Source organism: Salvelinus alpinus, chromosome 9 (genome assembly GCF_045679555.1).
Source record: "Salvelinus alpinus chromosome 9, SLU_Salpinus.1, whole genome shotgun sequence".
In the NCBI taxonomy this organism is placed as follows: Eukaryota; Metazoa; Chordata; class Actinopteri; order Salmoniformes; family Salmonidae; genus Salvelinus; species Salvelinus alpinus.
In genome coordinates this window covers 63,853,137-63,878,191 of record NC_092094.1, presented here as the reverse complement: position 1 = coordinate 63,878,191, position 25,055 = coordinate 63,853,137, and the positions used below count along the sequence as shown (strand labels likewise).

The window sequence follows — 25,055 nt, the reverse complement described above, 5'->3', positions numbered from 1 at the left end:
TTGCCTCCGTGCTGCCTCCTCATATCGCCTCCTCTCGGCTTTCGCTGCCTCCAGCTCTTCACGAGGGAGGCGATATTCTCCCGGTTGTGCCCAAGGTCCCTTTCCATCCAAAATCTCCTCCCATGTCCATGAATCCTTTGTTCCTTGCTCCTGTTGCCACTGATCACGCTGCTTGATCCTTGTTTGGTGGGTAATTCTGTCACGATCGTCAAAGGTAGAGAGAGATGACCAAGGCGCAGCGCGTGAAAAGAACATCTTCTTTTATTAGAAGAGGAAAAACACGAAAACGAACACTACACAAAACAACAAACGACCGTGAAGCTATAAACGTTAGTGCACACAAAAAAGCAACAAACGTTCAACATAGACAATTACCCACAAACACCTAAAGCCTATGGCTACCTTAAATATGGCTCCCAATCAGAGACAACAATAACCAGCTGTCTCTGATTGAGAACCAAATCAGGCAACCATAGACTTTCCTAAACACCTACACTCAACCATAGACATACCTAGACACATACACTCAACACAAACCCATACACTACAACCAACACCCCCTATACCATATAATCACCCAAAACACACACATACCCCATGTCACACCCTAACCTAACTAAAATAATAAAGAAAACAAATAATACTAAGGCCAGGGCGTGACAATACCATATTTACATAAGTATTCAGACCCTTTGCTATGAGACTCGAAATTGAGCTCCAGTGCATCCGGTTTCCATTGATCATCCTTGAGATGTTTCCATTGATCCTCCTTGAGAGTTCACCTGTGCTAAATTCAATTAATTGTACATGATTTGTAAAGGCCCCACAGTTGACAGTGCATGTCAAAGCAAAAACCAAGCCATGAGGTCGAAGAAATTGTGCGTAGAGCTCCGACACAGGATTGTGTCAAGGCACAGATCTGGGGAATGGTACCAAAAACTTTGAAGGTCCCCAAGAACACATTGGCTTCCATCATTCTTAAATGGAAGAAGTTTGGAACCACTAAGACTCTTCCTAGAGCTGGCCGCCCGGCCAAACTGAACAATCGGGGGAGAAGGGCCTTGGTCAGAGAGGTGACTTAAAATGATGGTCACTCTGACAGAGCTCCAGAGTTTGTCTGTTGAGATGGGAGAACCTTCCAGAAGGACAACCATCTCTGCAGAACTCCACCAATCAGGCACATGACAGCCTTTTTGGAGTTTGCCAAAAGGCACCTAAAAGACTCTCAGACCATGAGAAACAAGATTCTCTGGTCTGAGGAAACCAAGATTTAACTATTTTGCCTGAATGCCAAGCGTCACTTCTGGAGGAAACCTGGCACCATCCCTACGGTGAAGCATGGTGGTGGCAGCCTCATGCTGTGTGGATGTCTTCAGCAGCAGGGACTGGCAGACTAGTCAGGATCAAGGGAAAGATGAACGGAGTCCTGAGAGAACCTTGATGAAAACCTGCTCCAGAGTGCTCAGGACCTCAGACTGGGGCGAAGGTTCACATTCCAACAGGACAACAACCCTAAGCACACAGCCAAGACAACTCAGAGGTGGCTTTGGGACAAGTCTCTGAATGTCCTTGAGTGGCCCAGCCAGAGCCCGGACATGAACCCGATCGAATATCTCTGGAGAGACCTGAAAATAGCTGTGCAGCGACGCTCCCCATCCAACCTGACAGAGCTTGAGATAAATGAAAAACAGTTTTTGCTTTGTCAATATGGGGTATTTTGTGTAGATTGATGAGGGAAAAAATGTCAAGGGGTCTGAATACTTTCCGAATGCACTAGGTGGCTTCTTATTTCCAGACAATAAAAAAGCGACATTAATACATTTTTTACGTGTTTTGTAGGTTTTAACCTCTGCATGTGTCCTCATTAGGCCTTTTTGGGATGGGACGTATTTTGCTTAAAGTGTTTTGATATAGTCAAAAAATAATACCTGAACATACTCTAAAATCTTCAACCCAACTCAACGATTACTAAGGTGTGTTTAAGAAGCCCAAACACTGGATATTTCATAATTATGTTTGGCTTTAAAGTTGATATATTTTTCTACAAAGCTACCGTACGTTGTGTTTGGCCTTGGGCCCAAAGTAATCAAATGTTTTGATAGGCCTCCTGAAAGCACCCTACAAGGTCATGTACTGAGAGAAGCATCTCTCCATTGTGCATTATTTGTTTGTTGTGTTTTCCCTCAGGTTGGAGCTCATACAGTAATTGTGCAGGTGGTGGTGAATGGGTTTACATGTACCCTGGCAAAACAAACTTCATGATTAAACATGGAGTTACCCACTGTTAATGATTTAGATGCCAAGCTACTTTTCAGGCTTACAAATAAATCCAAATTTCAGGCTTACAAATAAATCCAAAAAGCATTTAAACACTGGCAACAAAACAAATTGGGAATTTCTTCCATGGGTAATTACCATGCCAGTCATACAAGCAGCTTCTCGAGTTGGAATTTGTTGAAGTTTAATTAAAGAAGAGAGGGCTGAATAAGTTCTCCATGTTTATTTCCATTAATGTCAACGAGGTAATCTGCTGGAGCGGAGGTTGAGCCAGGTTGTTCTGTGCTTATTTACAGTTCAGGTTTTTTATACCGGTGGTTGGTTGATTTATTTCAACACATTAGATCGAAAACAGAAACTGTGAAGTTCTCAATGTACTTTTACTTTTGTAATAATGTGAGGTGAAATTTTTACATTTACAAAATTACAGCAGAAATTGAATTGGAATATAAAGTGGTGTGCCTCAGCACCATTTGGAGGGTTGGGAGTCAGGAGTAAATTCTGATCAGGTCAGAGTTCAAAGAATAATCAATATTGATGAATCTGAATGAATGCAGGTGTATTCACTCAATTTGAAATGTATTTCCTACAAATGTGGTACAGCTGTCACCCTCCTCTGATTCCAGCAACCATACAATTGCTATAAGTAAATTGATATATGATTTCGAGGTACACACAATAACAGGTGCACTAATTGGATGTCACTGTCACCAGGTGTATGATATTGTCCTGTGGTTTTGCATCCTGGTGAAATAATTCCTGCAGCTCAGTGGGATCTTTCTGTTTCCCACACATCACAGGTTACACAGTGTCTCTGGTACACTGGTGAAGGTGGACTTGATGCCAAATATGTGGGGAGTTATAAATGTTCATTGGTCTCCTCCGCGGATCGCACTGAAAATGCATTGCCATGAGAAATAGAAAGAGACTCAGAGATTGCCTGCTCCAAGGTGGAATATTGGATTTTCCAATTGTCAATGGAGGGGGCCTGATCATTAAATTGAATATATTTTCTCTCCTTGAAGCAATTTTGGGTCATGCCTGCTTCCCACTCACTTTGCCTTCAGCGTTTCTATCTGCAATTTTTCCCAGAGCACTGGGCTGCCTGTGTAAATGTAGCCATAGAGGGTTGTACATTAAATGGATTGGCAGTAGTACAAGTGGATTTTCAGTAGAACATGGGCCAATCATTGCCCCCCTGATCGATCGGTGTTTGTTGATGTTTTTTTTTTTTCATGCCTTTCTGAATAAAGCCTGGGGATATATGGAGTTTAGGATCAATTCAGTTTTTGTTATTCACTTTTGACATTTGCACACATCTAGATAAAATGTGCTAAGGTGACACCACTTTCATGACACTCAGGCTACTAATGAAGGAGCTCTAAAGTGACTTAAAATGGGTCTCAAGACAGGTGACAGATAGTATGTCAATTAAATATGGAGGATGTCATTGAGTGTAGGTATAATTTAAGTAGAGAACTCAATGTAATCATTACAAAGTAATTTCTTGCCTAAGAGGTCTCTTGTCTATCAAATAAAAGGGTAATACAGTAATCTCGTTCCCAGACACTTCCACCCAAATGTGCAAAGAGTCTGGTGAACCAACACGTCAATCTTGGCCTGTTATAACAAATACAGAAATACCAGGAGAAACTCCTGGGGCATAGGCATTGGCTTAATCGGCTTAATCTACCAACCAATCATCTCCCATAACACCTTCCCTCCTAACCCACCCCATACACTAGCACATCACAAGCACAGAGCCACGACTAGCAGTCGTGTGATTCACTAAAATGAAATGATGACAAGTAAGGTCAATGCCATATAATTCTATGGTCACTCACACTAAAGGGGTCTACAGACAATACGTAAACAGGGTCGTCGGAGCGTAGCGCAGTGTTGCAATGTCGTTTTTCATCACAAAAGGGGCTGCTCCTTGTAATATGCTCCGTTGTTCAACGCAGTTTTTTCCTACTTGGAAATTGAGACCCGACTTATCATTCCTTGCGAAGACTGAGGGGCAGTATTGAGTGAGTTTTGCAACAGAAGTTCCGGCCCTGTTTCTACAACACGTCTTTTCCGGTATCCCTTCTGGTATAAACACAGAAGAGATGGACGTTCTGCTACTTCGCTTCTACTACTTGCAAGCTTCCTTTTTTGTGCTTTTTATTTCGAGATTTGCAAAGCGCAATTGTCTACGTCCAGTTTGGAGTACTGCCTGTGTGAGCTGGTGAGACAATACGAGAACCTTTACAACCCTTTGATGTGGTTGCATTTGGACAAGCAAGCAAAAGACAACAGCTGGAGGGAGATATCACAAAATTTGAGCACCGATACTGATATCAAAGAAACATGGTGAAAGATTAAGTAAGTTGGTGGTTGAAGATATCCCTCTAGTGGTGTGGGGGCTGTGCTTTGCCAAAGTGGGTGGGGTTATATCCTTCCTGTTTGGCCCTGTCTGGGGGTATCATCGGATGGGGCCACAGTGTCTCCTGACCCCTCCTGTCTCAGCCTCCAGTATTTATGCTGCAGTAGTTTATGTGTCAGGGGGCTAGGGTCAGTTTGTTATATCTGGAGTACTTCTCCTGTCTTATCCGGTGTCCTGTGTGAATTTAAGTATGCTCTCTTTAATTCTCTCTTTCTCTCTTTCTTTCTCTCTCTCGGAGGACCTGAGCCCTAGGACCATGCCTCAGGACTACCTGGCATGATGACTCCTTGCTGTCCCCAGTCCACCTGGCCGTGCTGCTGCTCCAGTTTCAACTGTTCTGCCTGCGGCTATGGAACCCTGACCTGTTCACCGGATGTGCTACCTGTCCCAGACCTGCTGTTTTCAACTCTCTAGAGACAGCAGGAGCGGTAGAGATACTCTTAATGATCGGCTATGAAAAGCCAACTGACATTTACTCCTGAGGTGCTGACTTGCTGCACCCTCGACAACTACTGTGATTATTATTATTTGACCATGCTGGTAATTTATGAACATTTGAACATCTTGGCCATGTTCTGTTATAATCTCCACCCGGCACAGCCAGAAGAGGACTGGCCTCACCTCATAGCCTGGTTTTGGCCTTTCTAGGGAGTTTTCCCGAGCCACCGTGCTTCTACACCTGCATTGCTTGCTGTTTGGGATTTTAGGCTGGGTTTCTGTACAGAACTTTGAGATATCAGCTGATGTAAGAAGGGCTATATAAATAAATTTGATTTGATTTTGATTTGATTTGATTCGGGACCGGTATGTTCGCAATCAGAAAAGGGTGAAGGAGAAGAGGAGTGGTGCTGCCGCTGGTGTGTGTCCCACCGATTTTCAGACAACTGGAATGGCCTCGTGTTCACGTGAAACATCGTCAGACAGACACCAATATGCCAGATACGGTATGTACTCGTCATCAGTAGCATTAATACGTGTCACGTATCTGTTTGCAAACAATGTAAAAAATATATATATAATTGAGTTAATAAAGCTGCATACCAACATGCTCTCTTTTTTGCTTTCTTGAGTAAGGCAGCTCCAAAATGCAGGTGTTTCAGCCCAGCTCAGTGTTTTCTGTGGTGGTTGGGCAGCCAGCGGAAAATACAGAGCATAGGGGTTGGTAATGTTCTCTGGTTGTGCCGTGATTGGCTCAGTTTCCTGTCACTCTAGGGGACACTACGTCACAGCAAAATCTACAGGGACTCCCTGTTCACTCATGACTGCACGGCCAGGCACGACTCCAACACCATCATTAAGTTTGCCGATGACACAACAGTAGACCTGATCACCGACAACGACGAGACAGCCTATAGAGAGGAGGTCAGAGATCTGACCGTGTGGTGCAAGGACAACAACCTCTCCCTCAACGTGATCAAGACAAAGGAGATGATTGTGGACTACAGGAAAAGGAGGAACGAGCATGCCCCCATTCTCATCAACGGGGCTGTAGTGTAGCAGGTTGAGAGCTTGAAGTTACTTGGCATCCACATCACCAACAAACTAACATGGTCCAAGCACACCAAGACTGTCGTGAAGAGGGCACAACAAAACCTATTCCCCCTCAGGAGACTAAAAAGATTTGGCATGGGTCCTCAGATCCTCAAAAGGTTCTACAGCTGCACCATCGAGAGCATCCTTATGGTTTGCATCACTGCCTGGTTTGGCAACTGCTCGGCCTCCAACCGCAAGGCACTACAGAGGGTAGTGCATAAGGCCCAGTACATCACTGGGGCCAAGCTTCCTGCCATCCAGGACCTCTAAACCAGGCAATGTCAGAGGAAGGCCCTCAAAAATTTTGTTAGCAAGCTAGACAAACAGTCATCGTCATGATGAAGTCGACAATCTACTGGCAAATCCTTTTCATTTCTTGTCTTATGAACAAAATGTACAGATAAAATGTAGCGATGCTCATCAACCATTGGACATAAACCTTACAAAACAAGTTGGAAATCGCAAATTCAACAATGACTGGTTTGGAAGGGATCAGTGGCTAACTGCACGTGTTGCGAAGCAATCACTAGCCTGCTATTTAGTGGAGTGGGTGTGTGGTCCATGTCTGGGTTTAACTTCTTTGGGGTACCCCCCCTTCTTCTCAATTTTCCCGCCTGAAGACATACTGTCACGCTCGTCGTTAGGAGAAAGAGAGGAGGACCAAGGCACAGCGTGATGTGAATACATTCTTCTATTTATTAACGAAGAAACACTAAACAAACTATACAAAACAACAACGTGACGCTATATATAAACACGTGCAGACACAGGCAACTAACCATAGACAATAACCCACAAACTAAACTGGAAAATGGCAACCTAAATAGGATCCCCAATCAGAGACAACGATCAACAGCTGCCTCTGATTGGGAACCAATCTAGGCCACCATAGACCTACATATGCCTAGACTAACTACACACACCTAGACATACATAAACCCTATACAATACCAAAACCCCATAGATATATAAAACCCCTAGACAAGACAAAAAACACACATGCCACCCTCGTTACACCCTGACCTAACCAAATTAATAAAGAAAACAAAGATAACTAAGGTCAGGGCGTGACACATACCCTAATCTAACTGCCTGTAGCTCAGGCCCAGAAGCAAGGATATGCATATTCTTGGTATCATTTGAAAGGAAACACTCTGAATTTTGTGGAAATGTGAATTGAATGTAAGAGAATATAACACAATAGATCTGGTAGAAGAAAATACAAGGAAATAAACATAAGTTTTCTGTTTTTTATTGTTGCTGCATCATCTTTCAAATGACGAAGAACAACAAAACATACAGATAGGATGCTGTGGATGATTTGAATGAAGAACATAAGATGGCAAAAATAGCTGAGCAAAGTTTTAGACAGATAACTTCAAAAATGAGCGAGCTACATGACATTGAGCATGAAGCCACCCAGGTGTCCCACACTAATATACCCAAATGTACCCAAGTGGCCGAATTGGTACAGTGATACATTTTGAAGGAAATAACTATATATAAAATACATAAATGCTATTCTAACACACCCCCCCAAAAAATATATATATATGAAAAAATATTATTATTAATAATAATAATAATAAACAAATAACAAGGGTAACTATTTAAACATTTTCTATTTACAATATTGTGAAGACCCTCAGTCCTCAACACAATATTGTGCTGCTGGTGCCATGGCCCATAGCAGTCTCTTTCTGCTGTAAAGCAGAGGCTTACTGAACAGGTGGTGCAGGTGATGGGGCATTTCCTGTGACAAAGGGCACAACGACGTCTCCCTACTGTGCCCTTTTTGCCCTGAGGCACATTCATGCCCGCAGAGATGAATCTGGACAGGTGAACACCACTGGTTGGAGCAGAAGGGACAGAAGGTGCTGCAGTGGACTTCACCTGAAGGAAGGAATTCCTGAAGGAATTCACCACAGCAATGTCAATGAAATTATAGAAAAATGTCTTGTACCATTTCATGGTCTTGTGGAGAACATTGTAGTATCCTATCAGCGTATCTGACAGGTCCACACCTCCCATGCTCTTGTTGTAGTCCTTCACAGCAGCTGGAATGGGAAAAAAAATTGTGGTCCATGCCCCGGCACCGTCCTTCACACGCCTGACGACGTGATCTCCACTGAAGGACTTGTGGATACTGGAGCACATGACCACCTCTCTGGTATCCATCCACTTCACAAACAGCAGGCCATCTTCACGGATCCATCACATGGTACCCCGCTCAGCCCGCTTAGGCATGTCCTTCACCTTTGTCTTTGGAAATCCCACCCTGTTGGTACGAATGGTGCCACAAGCCCACAACTCCCGCTTCCTCAGCTCTGTAAACAGGGTAGGGCTTGTGTAGAAGTTGTCCAAAAACAGTTTGTAGCCCTTACCCAGCAGTTGAAAATCCGATAACTCCATAATGGAATCATAACTCAGTCCATTACCGGTAGCAAAACTGTTTTTCCGCTCATAAACAAAACAAATTGCAAGTGTAGGCACACACAGAATCAGCCAAAACAAACAGTTTGTAACCCCATTTGGTTGGTTTGTTACGCATGTATTGTTTGAGAATGATTCTGGCCTTTGAGGCTACCATCCTCTCATCGATGGACAGGTTCTGGGCGGGCTGAAAATAGCTCTTGCAGGCCTCAATGATGCTGGGCTAGAGAGGTTTGATTTTGCAGAGCCTATCAAACCTTGGTGTGCCTCTCTTCTTGTCATTCTCCCCATCAACTTCTGGGTCACTGATGTGAAGCGCCCGTGAGATAGTCAGAAACCTTTTAGAAGACATGACAGTCATGGGGGAAGGCAGTTGATAGAGAGCTGATGTTTTCCAGTAGTCCCTTAGAGTTTTCAACTTCACCAGCCCTATGTAAATGACCATTGAAAAGTAGCAGAAAAGGTCTGACATGGAAATGGTCTTCCATGCCTCTTTCTTTCCTGCCTGCTTCTTAGCCCCGTACTTATTGGTGTTCGACACCAGGGAATCAACAACTGACGAGGTGAAAAACAGTTAAAAAAGTTGAAGGGGGCTGTACTTTGCAGTCATGTCTAGTTGAGGTCCTGGCTGCCTTTTGGGTCTAAAAACTGGTGGTTTTGGTTCCACATCATCTTCTAACACAGAGTGCCAACGACCCTCTGGCCCTCTGTCTGCAGGTTTCTCTCTTCCCCATCTCCGCTTCTTTGTCACTGACTTCACACCTCTAGATGGCCGGATAGGTGTGGAGCCGGAGACAGCGGGGGTCCGGCTGGATGAACCAGCTTCAGAGGGAGATAGCCACCTAGACATTGGTGGCTCATAATCAGAATCACTGCCATTGTGAAAGATTTAAAAAATCAGTAACAATACTTTCACGTATGAGCCCTGTATCAACACATGTATCAACACGTGAAATAAACAGATATATATAGAGTACATATATATATATATGAAACTATATTGCAAATAAAATAAGGAAATCAACAAAAAAAATCTCAAATGAATAATATTTCATATTATTAATTTCAAACAATGACATTAGCATTAGAATTTACCAATCCAGCATGGCATCTTCGCCGTGCAGAAACATGTCTTCCGCCTGGGAGTCAAAACTAGCTAAACATCTTCCTGAAGCAACTCGGTCTCGCTGTCTCTATCAATTTCCTCTATAATTTGGGTTAAATCTGTATACCTAAACTTTGTTTTAGCTTTTCCTGATTTATTCGCCATAATTTAAATATATAAACTTGTTGAAAATGCTATTGAATATGTACTGCTATGCGTAACTCTCGTGGCTCCGTCAAGTAGAATATGCAATGGTGAATGAACCTCTTTTACGCCAGAGTTTACGACAAAGGCGGGTCTTCGAACGTATAACCATTACATATTGCCGTTTACCTCAGCTCACTGCCTATCTTCCAAGCTAGATTTCAAGATGATCAGTGGTCATTGGGCCAAAATACAGTCAATCAACGATAGACTTGTTCTACCATTGGTGCGCAATGAGGTCATTGATTGGTGTCTTCAAATCGGTTTGTTTCGGTCAAAACGTCCCGGGAAAAGAACCATCAAGTATGGTTGTGTTAGTAACAACCAGTCGATTGCAATGAAACCAACCATGACTGGATAAACGTTTGTTTAGTGTGTGTAATTACCACAAACGCTTCGTCCAAAGTTGAATGAGACGGAAATCACGACGCAAGCGGTTTACAAATGTTTCGTGTTAGGCTATAAAAATTGATTTTATCAAACAAAACGAACATGTAGTTAGGACACTTGGCATTGCCACCAGAGGAAGATCTTCAATGGTAAGCGATTTATTTTATTGTTATTTCTGACTTTCGTGATGCTAATGCTAGAAAATGCTAGTAATACTTGTGTGTGCGGGGCGCCGTCCTCAGAAAATCGCATGTTTGCTTTTGCAGTAAAGCCTTTTTGAAATCTGACACAGCGGCTCGATTAATAACACGTTCATCTTTTAAATGATGTAAGATACATGTATTTACAAGAATGTTTAATATATGAATGGTGTATTTAGAATGTTAGCTCTCTGCAGTTTCACCGGATGTTGGCCTGGTGGGATGTTAGCGTCTCACCTACCCTAGAAAAGTTAAGGGTCTATTTTCCAAACTTAAAAGGATAAAGATTCAACACCATGGGCCAGAAAAGGTTGAATACATTGACCATGCTGTTAATCCAGCATGACTTCTGCCGCGTTCGAAACTGGGAAATCTCAGACTCAGTGAGTTCAAGTGTCACGTCCGTCGTTAGAATGAGACCAAGGCGCAGCATGGTATACGTGGGACAGGGGGCAGCATTTTCACTTTGGATGAATAGCGTGCCCAGAGTGAACTGCCTGCTACTCTGTCCCAGATGCTAATATATTATATTATTATAGAAAACACTCTGAAGTTTCTAAAACTGTTTGAATTATGTCTGTGAGTATAACAGAACTTATATGGCAGGCAAACTTCCAAACAGGAAGTGGAAATTCTGAGGCTGGTCGATTTTCAACTCATCGCCTATTGAAATCCCAGTGGAATATGGATCTGTTTGCACTTCCTACGCCTTCCACTAGATGTCAACAGTCTATAGAAAGTTGAATGGAGCGTCTACTGTGACGTGGGGCCGGATGGGAGCTGTTTCAGTCAGTGGTCTGGCAGAGTGCCAGTTCCTGGTCACGCGCATTCCAAATGATATCGTCTTGCGTTCCATTACTTCTAGAGACACAAAGGAATTCTCTGGTTGGAATGTTATTGGATATTTATGATAACAACATCCTGAAGATTGATTCTCTACTTAGTTTGACAAGTTTATTCGACCTGTAATATAATTTTTTTAAGTTTTCGTCCGAGTTTGCCTGGATCTGCGCGAGCGTTTGGACATGTGTACTAAACGTGCTAGCAAAAGTAGCTACTTGGACATAAATAATTGACATTATCGAACAAAACAGCAATTTATTGTGGAACTAGGATTCCTGGGAGTGCATTCTGATGAAGATCATCAAAGGTAAGGGAATATTTATGATGTAATTTCGTATTTCTGGCAGAGAAATGTTTTTTATATCTGAGCGCCATCTCAGATTATTGCATGGTGTGCTCTTTCTGTAAAGTTTTTTTGAAATCTGACACAGCGGTTGCATTAAGAACAAGTGTATCTTTAATTCTATGTAAAACATGTATCTTTCATCAAAGTTTATGATGAGTATTTCTGTTATTTGACGTGGCTCTCTGCAATTTCTCCGGATATTTTGGAGGCATTTCGGAACATGGCGCCAATGTAAACTGAGATTTTTGGATATAAATATGCACATTATCGAACTAAACATACATGTATTGTGTAACATGATGTCCTATGAGTGTCATCTGATGAAGATCATCAAAGATTAGTGATTAATTTTATCTCTATTTCTGCTTTTTGTGACTCCTATCTTTGGCTGGGAAAATGGCTGTGTGTTTTTTGGACTTGGCGGTGATCTAACATAATCATATGTTGTGTTTTCGCTGTAAAACATTTTTTAAATCGGACACGATGGGTAGATTAACAAGATGTTTATCTTTCATTTGCTGTATTGGACTTGTTAATGTGTGAAAGTTACATATTTCAAAAAAATATTTTTGAATTTCCCGCGCTGCCTTTTCAGCGGAATGTTGTCAGGGGTTCCGCTAGTGGAACGCATGTCCTAGAAAGGGTAATGAATTACCACCGAACAAACCAACAAAATGAACAAATGAAACGTGAAGCTATACAAAATAGTGCTGACAAGCAACTACACATAGTCAAGATCCCACAAACACAAATGAGGAAATGGCTACCTAAATATGATCCCCAATCAGAGACAACGATAAACAGCTGCCTCTGATTGGGAACCATATCAGGCCACCATAGAAATACAAAAACACCTAGATGACCCACCCAGTCACTATCACGCCCCAACCAACACTGAGAAAAAACAGCTTACTATGGTCAGGGCGTGACAGTACCCCCCCCCCCCCACAAAGGTGCGTACTCCGACCGCAAAACCTGACTCAATAGGGGAGGGTCTGGGTGGGCATCTATGATGGATGACGCAGGGCCTCCGGTGCGGGACGAAGTACCCACTCCGCTCGCAGATACGTCTTCCTCTGGTGTGGGGATCATCGCCGGAAGCTCCGGACCGTGGGTCGTCGCTGGAGGTACCTGACCGTGGATCGTCACCAGAGGCTCTGGGACTGAGAACCCCTGCTGAAGGCTCTGGACTGCAGATCGTCACTGGAGGCTCTGGACCGTCGCTGGAGGCTTTGTTGCTGGAGGCACCGGACCGTGGATCATCGCCGGAGGCTCCGGACTGGGAACCACCACTGGAGGCTCCGGACTGCAGATCGTCGCCGGAGGCTCTGGACTGGGAATCCCCGCTGGAGGCTCTGGACTGCGGACCGTCGCTGAAGACTCCGGACTGCGGACCGTCGCTGGAAACTCCGAACTGGGGACCGTCGCTGGAAACTCCAGACTGTGGCCCGTCTCAGGAGGTTTCGGACTGTGGCCCGTCTCAGGAGGTTTCGGACTGTGGCCCGTCTCAGGAGGTTCCGGACTGTGGCCCGTCTCAGGAGGTTCCGGACTGTGGCCCGTTGCCGGAAGCTCTGGACTGATAACTGTCGCCGGAAGCTCTGGACTGGGAACTGTCGCCGGAAGCTCTGGGCTGTGGAGGCGCACTGGAGGCCTGATTCGTGGGACCGGTACAGGTGGCACCGGGCTGATGACACGCACCTCAGGGCGAGTGCGGGGATGAGGCACAGGACGTACTGGACTGTGGAGGCGCACTGGAGACCTGATGCGTGGGACCTTTACAGGTGGCACCGGCCTGATGACACACACCTCAAGGCGAGTGCGGGGAAGAGGCATAGGAAGCGCTGGGCTGTGGAAGCGCACTGGAGACCTGATGCGTGGAACCGGTACAGGTGGCACCGGGCTGATGACACGCACCTCAGGGCGAGTGCGGGGAAGAGGCACAGGACGTACTGGACTGTGGAGGCGCATTGGAGACCTGATGCGTGGGACCTTTACAGGTGGCACCGGGCTGATGACACACACCTCAGGGCGAGTGCGGGGAAGAGGCACAGGATGTACTGGACTGTGGAGGCGCACTGGAGACCTGATGCGTGGGACCTTTACAGGTGGCACCGGGCTGATGACACGCACCTCAGGGCGAGTGCAGAGAGGAGGCACAGGATGTACTGGACTGTGGAGGCGCACTGGAGGTCTAGAGCGCAGAGCTGGCACAACCCTTCCTGACTGGATGCTCACTCCAGCCCGGCAAGTGAGGGAAGCTAGCATAGGACGCACTGGGCTGTGAAGGCGCACTGGAGACCTGATGCGTGGGACCGGTACAGGTGGCACCGGGCTGATGACACGCACCTCAGCACGCCCGCTCTGCAGCGCTCTCAACGCCAGCACCTCTCTCCGGAATCTTGTGTCGAGCTCCTCACTCGACCCCCTGACTGGCTCTGGTTCACCGCCGACTGCTCCATGTGCCCCCCCCAAAAAAATATTGGGGTTTCTGTGGCCTTCCTCCCCGACGTTGTTGCTGTCCTCTCATGCTCCTAGGCAACTCCCGCCAAGGAAGGCGATCCTGTCCTGCCAGGATTTCCTCCCAAGTCCAGGATCTCTTCCCATCCAGGATCTCTTCCCAAGTCCAGGATACTTCCTTCTCCTGGGCACACTGCTTGGTCCTTTGTTGGAGGGATCTTCTGTCATGTCCGTTGTTAGAATGAGATCAAGGCGCAGCGTTGTATGCGTACATTCTCTTTTAATGAATGAACACCGAACAAACCAACAAAATAAACAAACGAAACGTGAAGCTATACAAAATAGTGCTGACAGGCAACTACACATAGTCAAGATCCCACAAACACAAATGAGGAAATGGCTACCTAAATATGATCCCCAATCAGAGACAACGATAAACAGCTGCCTCTGATTGGGAACCATATCAGGCCACCATAGAAATACAAAAACACCTAGATGTCCCACCCAAGTCACTATCACGCCCCAACCAACAGAGAGAAAAAACAGCTTACTATGGTCAGGGCGTGACATCAAGACAACTGAGAAGTTAGAAAAATACATCCAACACAGAATTCCAAGTCAGGAACATGGCCTCTTTCTAGAGCTTCGACATGAAGATCACTGACGTCATGATTCAACCTTTTTTTCAAAGTTCCCAATTGTCTTGAAAGCACCATAAATCCAGAGAATGCCTGGGGAGCATGTCTGGTGAGAATGCAGGCCATGGAAGAACTGGGACATTTTCAGCTTCCAAGAATTGTGTACAGATACTTTCAACATGGGGCCATGCATTATCATGTTGAAACATGAGGAGATGGCGGTGGATGAATGGATCTCGCCACGGTATCTCTGTGCATTCATTTAAAATGCAATTGTGTTTGTTGTCAGTAGCTTATGCATGCCCATACCATAACCCCACCGCCATTACGGGGCACTCTGTTCACAATGTTGACATCAGCAAATTGCTCACACTCACAACGCCATACACGCGGTCTGCCATCTGTCCGGTACAAAACGTGATTCATCCGTGAAGAGCACACTTCTCCAGCGTACCAGTGGCCATCAAAGGTGAGCATTTGCCACTGAAGTCTTTTACGACGCCAAACTGCAGTCAGGTTAAGACCCTGGTGAGGACAACGAGCACGCAAATGAGCTTCCCTGGGACGGTTTCTGACAGTTTGTGCACAAATTCTTCGGTTGTGCAAACCCACAGTTTCATCAGCTGTCCGGGTGGCTGGTCTCAGACGATCCCGCAGGTGAAGAAGCCGGATGTGGAGGTCCTGAGCTGGCGTGGTTACACATGGTCTGCGGTTGTGAGGCCGGCTTATGGTAGAGAAATTAACATTCAATTCTCTGGCAACAGCTCTGGTGGACATTCTTGCAGTCAGCATGCCAATTGCACGCTCCCTCAACTTGAGACATCTGTCATTGTTGTGTGACAACGGCACATTTTATTGGCCTTTTGTCCTCAGCACAAGGTGCACCTATGTAATGATTGTGCTGTTTAATCACCTTGATATGCCACACCTGTCAAGTGGATGGATTATCTTGGCAACGGTGAAATGCTCACTATTATGTATGTAAACCAATTTGTGCACAAAATTTGAGAAATATGGAACGTTTCTGGGATCTTTTATTTCAACTCATGAGACATGGGACCAACACTTTACATGTTGCGTTTATATTTCTGTTCAGTGTAATATGTAACGTTGTGAAGACATTAGTTTATTATACATTCTCTTTAAAAATGTCAGGTTTGTGATGAAGACATGCAAGAGATCTGTCGTTCATTCAATGCTATGATCATTGATCTCCTGAAGAAGCCATCCCTTTTGATTTTGCTGGTAACCAGTTACCAGGTTGTTAGCAAGCTAGCCAATGAGGTAACATGACTGAACAAAGTAAACAACTGGGTAACGATGCGTGAGTAGTTTTAGAACGGCCCACGACACGGTTTATGTTATGACTGTAAAATGTGGTCACGGCATTCCGCTATAGGAAGATACAAATATTGCGCCGGTAATATGGGTCAGATCCTATGACCTGGTTGGGCTAGAAGCAGGCCGTTTTCACTGTAGGAATGGTGCAACCATGATGCTTTTCTTTCTAGGGCACTCTGAAACAACAGCCTTATTACAACAATTATTATATGGGAGATTTTACTTCTAGTCGCACGGTGCTCCTAGAATAAAACTTTGCATATGCGACCAAATTGGTCACACTTTAAAGCCCTGACTGTATGTATTTCTATGGTGGTAACCTTCTATTCTCCTCTTCCTCCACAACCCTAGGGCCGTCAGAACATCTCCCCAGAGAAGATCCCGTGAGCGATCTTGGAGACCTAATCCATCTACGGCGGCCGCATCGACAACGAGTTTGACCAGCGGCTGCTCAACACCTTCCTGGACTGCATCTTCACCACGGGCAGCTTCGACTCAGAGTTCAAGGTGGACGGCCACAAGGACATCAAGATGCCCGATGGCATCCGGTCAGTGGCCGGGGTTGGGGGGTAGTGGTGTTAATTTAGTTTAGTTTTATTTCATTACATTGGCAACTAAAAGCTGCATTTTTTGATACAGTACATGCAAAAAAACATGAAACATGGTTTCCAATATATTGTGACCAATCCATCTCAGCAAAACTTTTGTAAATGTCAAAGAAATTCATAGGAAACCTTTACATTCTTTAGAAGTGCAACTTCTGAAATGCACACATTTAGGAAACACATTTAGGAATCGCCTTCAGAAGGGGATTTTCTAACTTTCTCCATACTGTCTCATTGACACTGTGCTGTTCTGTGTCTTTTCTTCCAGACGTGAGGAGTTCATGAACTCCGGACTGCTGCCGGACACCCAGACCACGTCCTGGCTGGGCCTGCCTAGCAACGCTGAAAAGGTCCTGCTCACCACTCAGGGTATGCGATTGTCTGCTGCTGGTTGTTCCCGGCTGCAGCTGAACTCAAGGAGCGTGTCCGGGTTTGTCTGTGGGATCCTTTGTCAGCAGCGAGGAGAGCTACAGGAGCTCATCTCCCAGTTTCTCCATTTCTCTAATAGCTCTACATATGTTCTAACGCATCTTATTTTAATTTTAAATCCTATAGAAGACTACCATTGATGCAGAACATATTCTCACATTGCTCCCGTCAACTTGGATGCAATGGCATTGGTGGCTCATTTTTACTCCCTAGGTCTCTTTCCTTTTCCTCCTATCAGTTCCAGTGTTATAACACAAGCCCCGTGTGGTGGTAGCTGTACCCATGTGAATGGGGGTGTTCTCACCCTCCAGCAGCTGCATTTCAAATTCGTGTCTTGCTTAGCTTCCGGTTCCAACTCCCAGCCATTGATGCATCCATCCCTCCATCCATCCCTCTTTTCCCATTTGAATACATTGATTTCTCTCACAGAGCCCTGGAAACCTTTTTCATGCACGACTTCATGCCCCCATCACTTTATCACTTTGAGTTACTATGATTTTCTCAGAGCCCACAGGAACCCTCTTCACTTTTTATATTGCATGGTCTCCTGTTTACTCTTGACTTGGTGTCCGTGTCATTGTTTTCGTCATGTCTTCTTGACTTATTGTAACCGCTAATTTTGAAGCACAACTACCCCTTATTAATATGTGTATGAGAATGCAAGGCTTTGTCTTTTTTACAATGCAAGGCATTGGTCAAGTCCACCGTTAAAACCTTTTCTCAATAGGGGGTGCTGTTTACACTTTGAAGATTTTTCGTTCCCAGATTAAACTGCCTCGTACTCAATTCTTGCTCGTACAATATGCATATTATTATTACTATTGGATAGAAAACACTCTCTAGTTTCTAAAACCGTTTGAATTATTTCTCTGAGTGAAACAGAACTCATTCTGCAGCTCACTTCCTGTCAAGAAGTGAGATTTCTGAAATTGAGGTCTCTGTTCCAGGGTCGGTTTATAAATTCCCTTATAAGCTATGGGGCTACATGCACTGCATACGCCTTCCCCTAGATGTCAGTAAGCGGTGAGACTTTGAATGGAGCGGATAGCACCATCTGGGGGAGTATAAAACCTCTTGGAACGGAAGTACCGACCTTTTCGACGAGGCGCCTGACGCAGGAGGGAAACCGGCATGGCGTCTTTAAAAGCTTTCGGTTTAGCAGTTCTATATCTCCAGCTCTGATTTAATTTGTTTTTTGTCTTAAAAACTTCATAAGGTAGTTAATTTAAACCGACTTATAGCAGTTTATAGCAGTTTATTGCGATTTTCTGGAGTTTCTTTGTCAGGCGTTATCACGAGTTGGGCACCTCTCCGATACATCGGCGTTAGCAGCTAATTTCTACAGGAGTAGAGGACATCTTTCAACCAAAAGACGATTGTTCTGGACAAAGGACCACTTGCCCAAGATTCTGATGGAAGATCATCCAAAAGTAAGAGCTATTTATGATGTTAATTCGTATATCTGTGGAAAGATGTAAAATTATTAGTCCGCCATTGATTTAGGCATGGTCTCGCTGTAACGCACGCTGAATGTCGAGTAACGTTAATTTTAAAAATCTAACACAGCGGTTGCATTAAGAACTAATGTGTCTTTCATTTGCTGTCCAACCTGTATTTTTTAGTCAAGTTTGCGATTAGTTATCGATTAGATTAGGTGCCTCTCCAAGATGGCGCCGGCCAGATTGCCTGAAATGTTGCTACTAATCACATTGTATAACCACGATTTGTGCTGCTAAATATGCACATTTTCGAACAAAACCTATATGCATTGTGTAATATGATGTTACAGGACTGTCATCTGATGAAGTATATCAAGGTTAGTCAAAAACTATATATCTTTTGCTGGACTGTTACGATCGCTAACCTTTGCTACTGGTAAACGGCTTGTGTTTCCGGCTATTGTGGTAAGCTAATATAATGCTAAATTGTGTTTTCGCTGTAAAACACTTAAAACATCTGAAATATTGGCTGGATTCACAAGATGTTGGTCTTTCATTTGCTGTACGCTGTGTATTTTTCAGAAATGTTTTATGATGAGTATTTCGGTATTTGACGTTGGTCTCTGTAATTATTCTGGCTGCTTCGGCACTATTTCAGATTGCAGCTGCAATGTAGAACTGTGATTTATACCTGAAATATGCACATTTTTCTAAAAAAACATATGCTATACAATAAATATGTTATCAGACTGTCATCTGATGAAGTTGTTTCTTGGTTAGTGGCTATATATATCTTTATTTGGTCGAAATTGTGATAGCTACCTATGCAGGAAAAAAATGGTGGGAAAAAAAAAGTTGTGTCTATTGCTATCGTGGTTAGCTAATAGATTTACATATTGTGTCTTCCCTGTAAAACATTTTAAAAATCAGAAATGATGGCTGGATTCACAAGATGTGTATCTTTCATCTGGTGTCTTGGACTTGTGGTTTAATGATATTTAGATGCTAGTATTTACTTGTGACGCTATGCTAGGCTATGCTAGTCAGCTTTTTTACTGTGGGGGGTGCTCCCGGATCCGGGATTGGGACCAATTAGAAGTTAATTTCTTCTCCCCTCACTCCTACTCCTCTTCCTTCCACGGGCTTGTCTCCTCCCTAACCAGCCTCCCGTCTCCTCTCCGGTTCCCCTTGTTGGGCTGCTCAGGCACTGACATGATGGGTAAGATGCTGAAAATGCAGATGCTGGAGGATGAGGATGACCTGACCTACGAGAAGGAGATGAAGGGCGACCGCACGGCGTCCACCTCAACCGAGGCCCAGCCCGCCTGGATGCGCACGCTGCGCACCACTGCCACCAATTGGCTGAAGCTCATCCCGCAGGTGGTCAACCACCTCAAGCGTACGGTGGAGAATATCAAGGTAACGTACCAGTAACGTCTCATCTGGTTTGAGCAGCATCTCTGGGATCTGATGGGTTGAGGTTGGAAGAGTGTTCTTATGGTATTTTGCCACTTCTATTTCTTTATATTACTTATATTTCACAAGTACGTATGTACATACCGTAACACTTCAGGTAAACGCAGTCTCAAATAGCCGCCTGTCCCTCTGACTAGCCAGGCAGCGGCACACATTTCAGCAAATAAATGCCTGTTTCGAATAAACACTGGGTCTAAATTAATTGTTTACCATGAATTGTTTTAGGTTTAATGTTTGATTTTTTTACATTGAAATAATTTGAGTCATTTCGGAATGATTTAATCACAACTTTTTATTTTTACGAAATAGAGGCATACTAAAGGAAAAAGAAACGTGACATGGTGTGTAGATAACACATTAGTGCAGGAAATGAAGAAATTGTCACGCCCTGACCATAGAGAGCCCTCAGGGTTCTCTATGGTGTAATAGGTCAGAGCGTGACTAGGGGGGTTTCTAGGTATTATATTTCTATGTTGTTGTGTGGGTATGGTTCCCAATTGGAGGATGCTGATATTCGTTACCTCTAATTGGGGATCATACTTAGTGTGTCCTTTTTCCCACCTGCGATGTGGGATATTGTTTTGTTTGAGTGCCTATGTGCGATACGTATTTCACGATCGTTATATCTTTGTTGTTTTTGGAAGTTTCACTATCAATAAAATGTGGAACTCTACTCACGCTGCGCCTTGGTCCAATTATTCATACGACGGCCGTGACAGAAATGTATTAAAATGCTGGAAATTGAACAATTAACTATGCAAATGAGCAAAAGCTGTCTGTGTTAAGGAAATGGACACCTGTCTCAAATAGAAGCCTGTCTCTAATAAGCACCTGTTGTGTTCAGTGATTTAAGCAAATAAAGGCCTGGGCTTTTAATTTAAGTTTTAGCGTACACTTGCGCACACTGACTCAAAAACTGCCTTCTCTTAAGGATCTTTGCATTAAATGATGAATCTATCCCGAACCTGATTTCATGTGAATGAAACTCGTATACGGATCTGACTTCTGATAATGCAGTTCACAAACACTCAGGGTGTGGGTTTCTTTTCAAGGACTGTACAGGTGAAAAGAATGCCGCGCACAGGATCCCCTGTTCCGCTTCTTTGAGCGCGAGGTGATGATGGGCACCCACATGCTTCAGGAGGTGCGGCAAGACCTGACTGATGTGGTGCAGGTGTGCGAGGGCAAGAAGCAAACCAACGACCTGCGGACCCTCATCAACGACCTTGTCAAAGGTTCTCCTCTCATTCTCCACACAATCCTCAATTAAGTATTAATTCACTACTACTTCTACCACATTGGTCTCAGTTTTACTGCACTAGCCAAACAATTTAAACTCCTACACTTCTTCCACTACCATGAAACGCTTTTATACAGGTGAAGCAAGCGCACATTTTCTCCCGGAATGTACCTTTTCCAGTTATACCCCAATGTGGTTGTACAGTCACAATATGTGAAATTTAATATGGTAACATATTGACTATTTCAAGTCAATATGGTTATATAGAGTCTGTCTAGAAGGATTCCCAATGCTAACATGTAGCATGTCTCCTCCAGGTATCCTGCCTCGTAGTTGGTGCCGCTACACCGTGCTTGCCTCCATGACTGTCATCCAGTGGGTGGCCGACTTCAGCGAGCGCTTCAAGCAGCTGCAGGCCATCTCCCAGGGAGCTGCCAGCGAGGGCGCTAAGGAGCTCAAGGTACATTCATCTGACTTCTATATTAAAGGGATAGTTTCCTGTCATAGGAAGATCTTAGTGGATTTGGTGTTACCTTAAAATGACTCCATTAATGATTTCTCACAGTTGATAGACACCCTATTTGCCTAATTCGTCAGGTTAGCATATTGCTAATGTTCGCAACTCATTTGGATATTATTCATTCAACTCTGAATGACTTGAACTACTCTAAAGAAGTCAATGAACAGTTGTTCAGTTTTACAGTTAAGAACAAAGCCACTCTAGAAGTTATCCCTTTAATACCACATGGTGGATTTGCCATGGATTGATACCATAGTTGACCAGGAATTTGAGACATTGGACTCCAACCACTCTGAATTCATGTCTCTTCTGTCCAGAACACCCATGTGTGCCTGGGCAGCCTGTTTGTCCCTGAGGCCTACATCACGGCCACCCGTCAGTACTGGTCCCTGGAGGAGCTGTGTCTGGAGGTCAACGTCACCACCACACAGGAGGACGCGCTCGACGTCTGCAGCTTCGGCATCAAAGGTCCACTCATCAGTCTCTCTATATACAGTACGAGTCAGGGCACTAGGTATTCTCACCAGAGAGGAAGAATCACCACAACACCAGCGGAACACGAAAGCTACTTTTTGATATAGTTGTGCTTTGGCGCAGATTTTCCTTGGTGTCTTGGACCCATATTAAGGCTAGTCCTGGATCAAAAAAACATTTCATAATGGAAACTCCATTGAACGAGTGTTATTTGGTTGGCTGTGATGACACACTTAGCCTCACTGAGGAGTGCTTTGATAATGAGAACACCACCTTAATACTCAAATAACTTCTGAGTCAATGTCTACTGACTAGAAGAAAAAATAAGTGTTTAAACCAGCCCCTATTGTTTATCTAATGTTTATAATCAACCTAAGTGATCTTAACATACCCCTCTTTCTTCCCAACAGGTCTGAAGCTGCAGGGAGCTACCCACGGCAACAACAAGCTCTCTCTCTCCAACTACATCTCCACTGAGCTGCCACTGACTCAGCTGCGCTGGGTGAAGCAGTTGAGCGCTGAGAAGAGGCACATGGTACGGCTCATAGCAACATAAATACTGCACTGTACATGGGAATGTACAAATGTTAACCGATTGAGCTCAAAGCTTTCACTGGATTCAATTCAATACAAAAACTTTATTTATCCCCTCCGGGGTATTGCCAGATTACAAATATCAACTTTCTCCACATATAATACAGACCTCACATTCCCTTAGAATGTATCCAATAAATAGATGGCTCATAGGAAGTCAGTCAAATACCTACAATTAAATTAGGAGCTATTCCTCGTCTATATTGTCCAAATACCATAAAATTGTACTGTCTTAATGACATAACACACTTGTATATCTGTCAATCCCACAGGTCACTCTGCCTGTGTATTTGAACTTCACCAGAGCCGATCTCATCTTCAGCGTAGACTTTGACATCGCCACCAAGGAAGACCCTCACAACTTCCACGAGTGTGGCGTGGCAGTGCTCTGCACAGAGTAGTGTCACCAGAAGCCTAGAGAATTCCCATTAATAAATCATTCCTATTAATCATTTATTTGTAGTATAGTACTCTTATGAAACAGTTTGTATGGTTAATGTCGATATGAAACATTTTATTCATGTAACTGTAGTTGAAGTAAAATCTGCATTTAACATCACGCGCTGCCTCTTGACGCACTGCCTCTTCCTGTGGCCGCACACTTGTGCTGTCTCTGCTCGTGGAAGACCGAACTTCCATTTGAAGAGTCACCTGAGAGGGACGGGACTGTCAGGAGATTTCTCTGAAGAGCTCTTCTTTGGGATTTGGTTGGCAGATCGTATCCAACTTTTAGGTGCCTACACCTACTGTACTGGTGTGTGAGGCAATTCACAGCCTACCAACATATTATTTGATACAATAATAAAGAATTGGAGAAAATGAAAATGACCCTACCATCTATTAGCCCTCTAAAAAAAAAATAATAAACTTTCCACTATTTAACCCTACCTAGTCCTACTCTAGACCAATGGTCTGAGAGGACATACAGTGCTTTCGGGATGTATTCAGATCCCTTGACTTTTTCCACATTTTGTTACATTACTGCCTTATTCTAAAATGTATTAAATTGTTTTTTCCCCCCTCATCAATCTACACACAATACCCCATGATGCGTTTCAACATCTAGTGAAAAGCCTTCCTTCTTCAATGAGGTTTAATGGTGGTTGGCATCCAATAAATGTGGTATTACCGCCACCTACTAGACTGAAGTACTACTCCCTTATACTTGGCCTGAGGTAGGACAAAATAGATTCAAATAGTGGAGTAGGGTGGTGTTATTTTTGTATTATTTAAAAAAAATGTGTTAGTATAGTGTTAGATGGTAGAGTATTTATTTGTTCAAGCAAACAACCTGGAAGGATGGGACACCACCACTTAACACACCCTGTAACTCTTCTGATGTCAAGTCTCACACACCCAAATACCTTTCTGCAGCTGCCACCACAACCTCCATTTTCTGTGACTTATGTTTCATCCCCGCAGTACAGTTGATAACCATTATTATAAATGCTAAAAATCCAATCTTACTGAAACATATATCACTTGTTGGTTTATCCTTCTGTACTGGTACAGATCTACTCACACCAATCCTCTCAGGATCCCTCCCCTTGACCCATCTTCCTCTACTTTCTTCACTGCCTCAGCATATGACAATATCTACACTACTGTAACCCTGGAAAGCTCAACCGCCTCTCTCGCACAGTACATTTCTGATCCCCAGCCCCATGGGCACCCCTACAATTAACACATACCGCTTCTTTCCCCGATACTATACATTCCTTTGTCTCATGCCCTTCTGCACACTTCTCACACCTAGGAATCTCCCTCCTACACACTGCTGCCACATGCCCATAAGCTTGACACCTGTAACAACGTGATGTATTCGGCACAAAAGCTCGTACAGGATAAGTTATATATCCTAACATCACTTTGTTGGGCAAAGACTCAACATCAAAAAGAACAGACAATGATTTCTGTTTCACCACTCACGCCACCCTGTCTGCGACGCACCAAACAACGAGCATCACAAACACCGGGATTTTCCCCTTCAGTTGGTCAACGTTTACATTTACTGCTACCCCAGTAATCACTCCTTTCAATGGCACCCTTTTCTTGAGAGCAAAACAATTCACATTTCTTGCCC

At 44.0% G+C, this 25,055-nt stretch overlaps 1 protein-coding gene and 1 non-coding gene across 2 annotated transcripts; both read left to right on the top strand.

The window, feature by feature from the left end:
• Nucleotides 1-12,775: 12,775 nt before the first annotated feature.
• On the top strand, nt 12,776-23,797 carry LOC139530970 (cytoplasmic dynein 1 heavy chain 1-like). Its single transcript, XM_071327767.1, has 10 exons — nt 12,776-13,003; nt 13,139-13,273; nt 16,640-16,743; nt 17,069-17,169; nt 19,873-20,087; nt 21,229-21,379; nt 21,702-21,844; nt 22,222-22,372; nt 22,789-22,913; nt 23,245-23,797. Exons 1-10 carry the CDS (start codon nt 12,776-12,778, stop codon nt 23,371-23,373), a joined length of 1,482 nt encoding a protein of 493 aa, XP_071183868.1. The 3' UTR covers nt 23,374-23,797.
• On the top strand, nt 21,085-21,156 carry LOC139531185 (small nucleolar RNA SNORD50). The gene has a single exon (XR_011666289.1). It is a non-coding gene; the product is annotated as a small nucleolar RNA SNORD50 (small nucleolar RNA).
• Nucleotides 23,798-25,055: the final 1,258 nt, after the last annotated feature.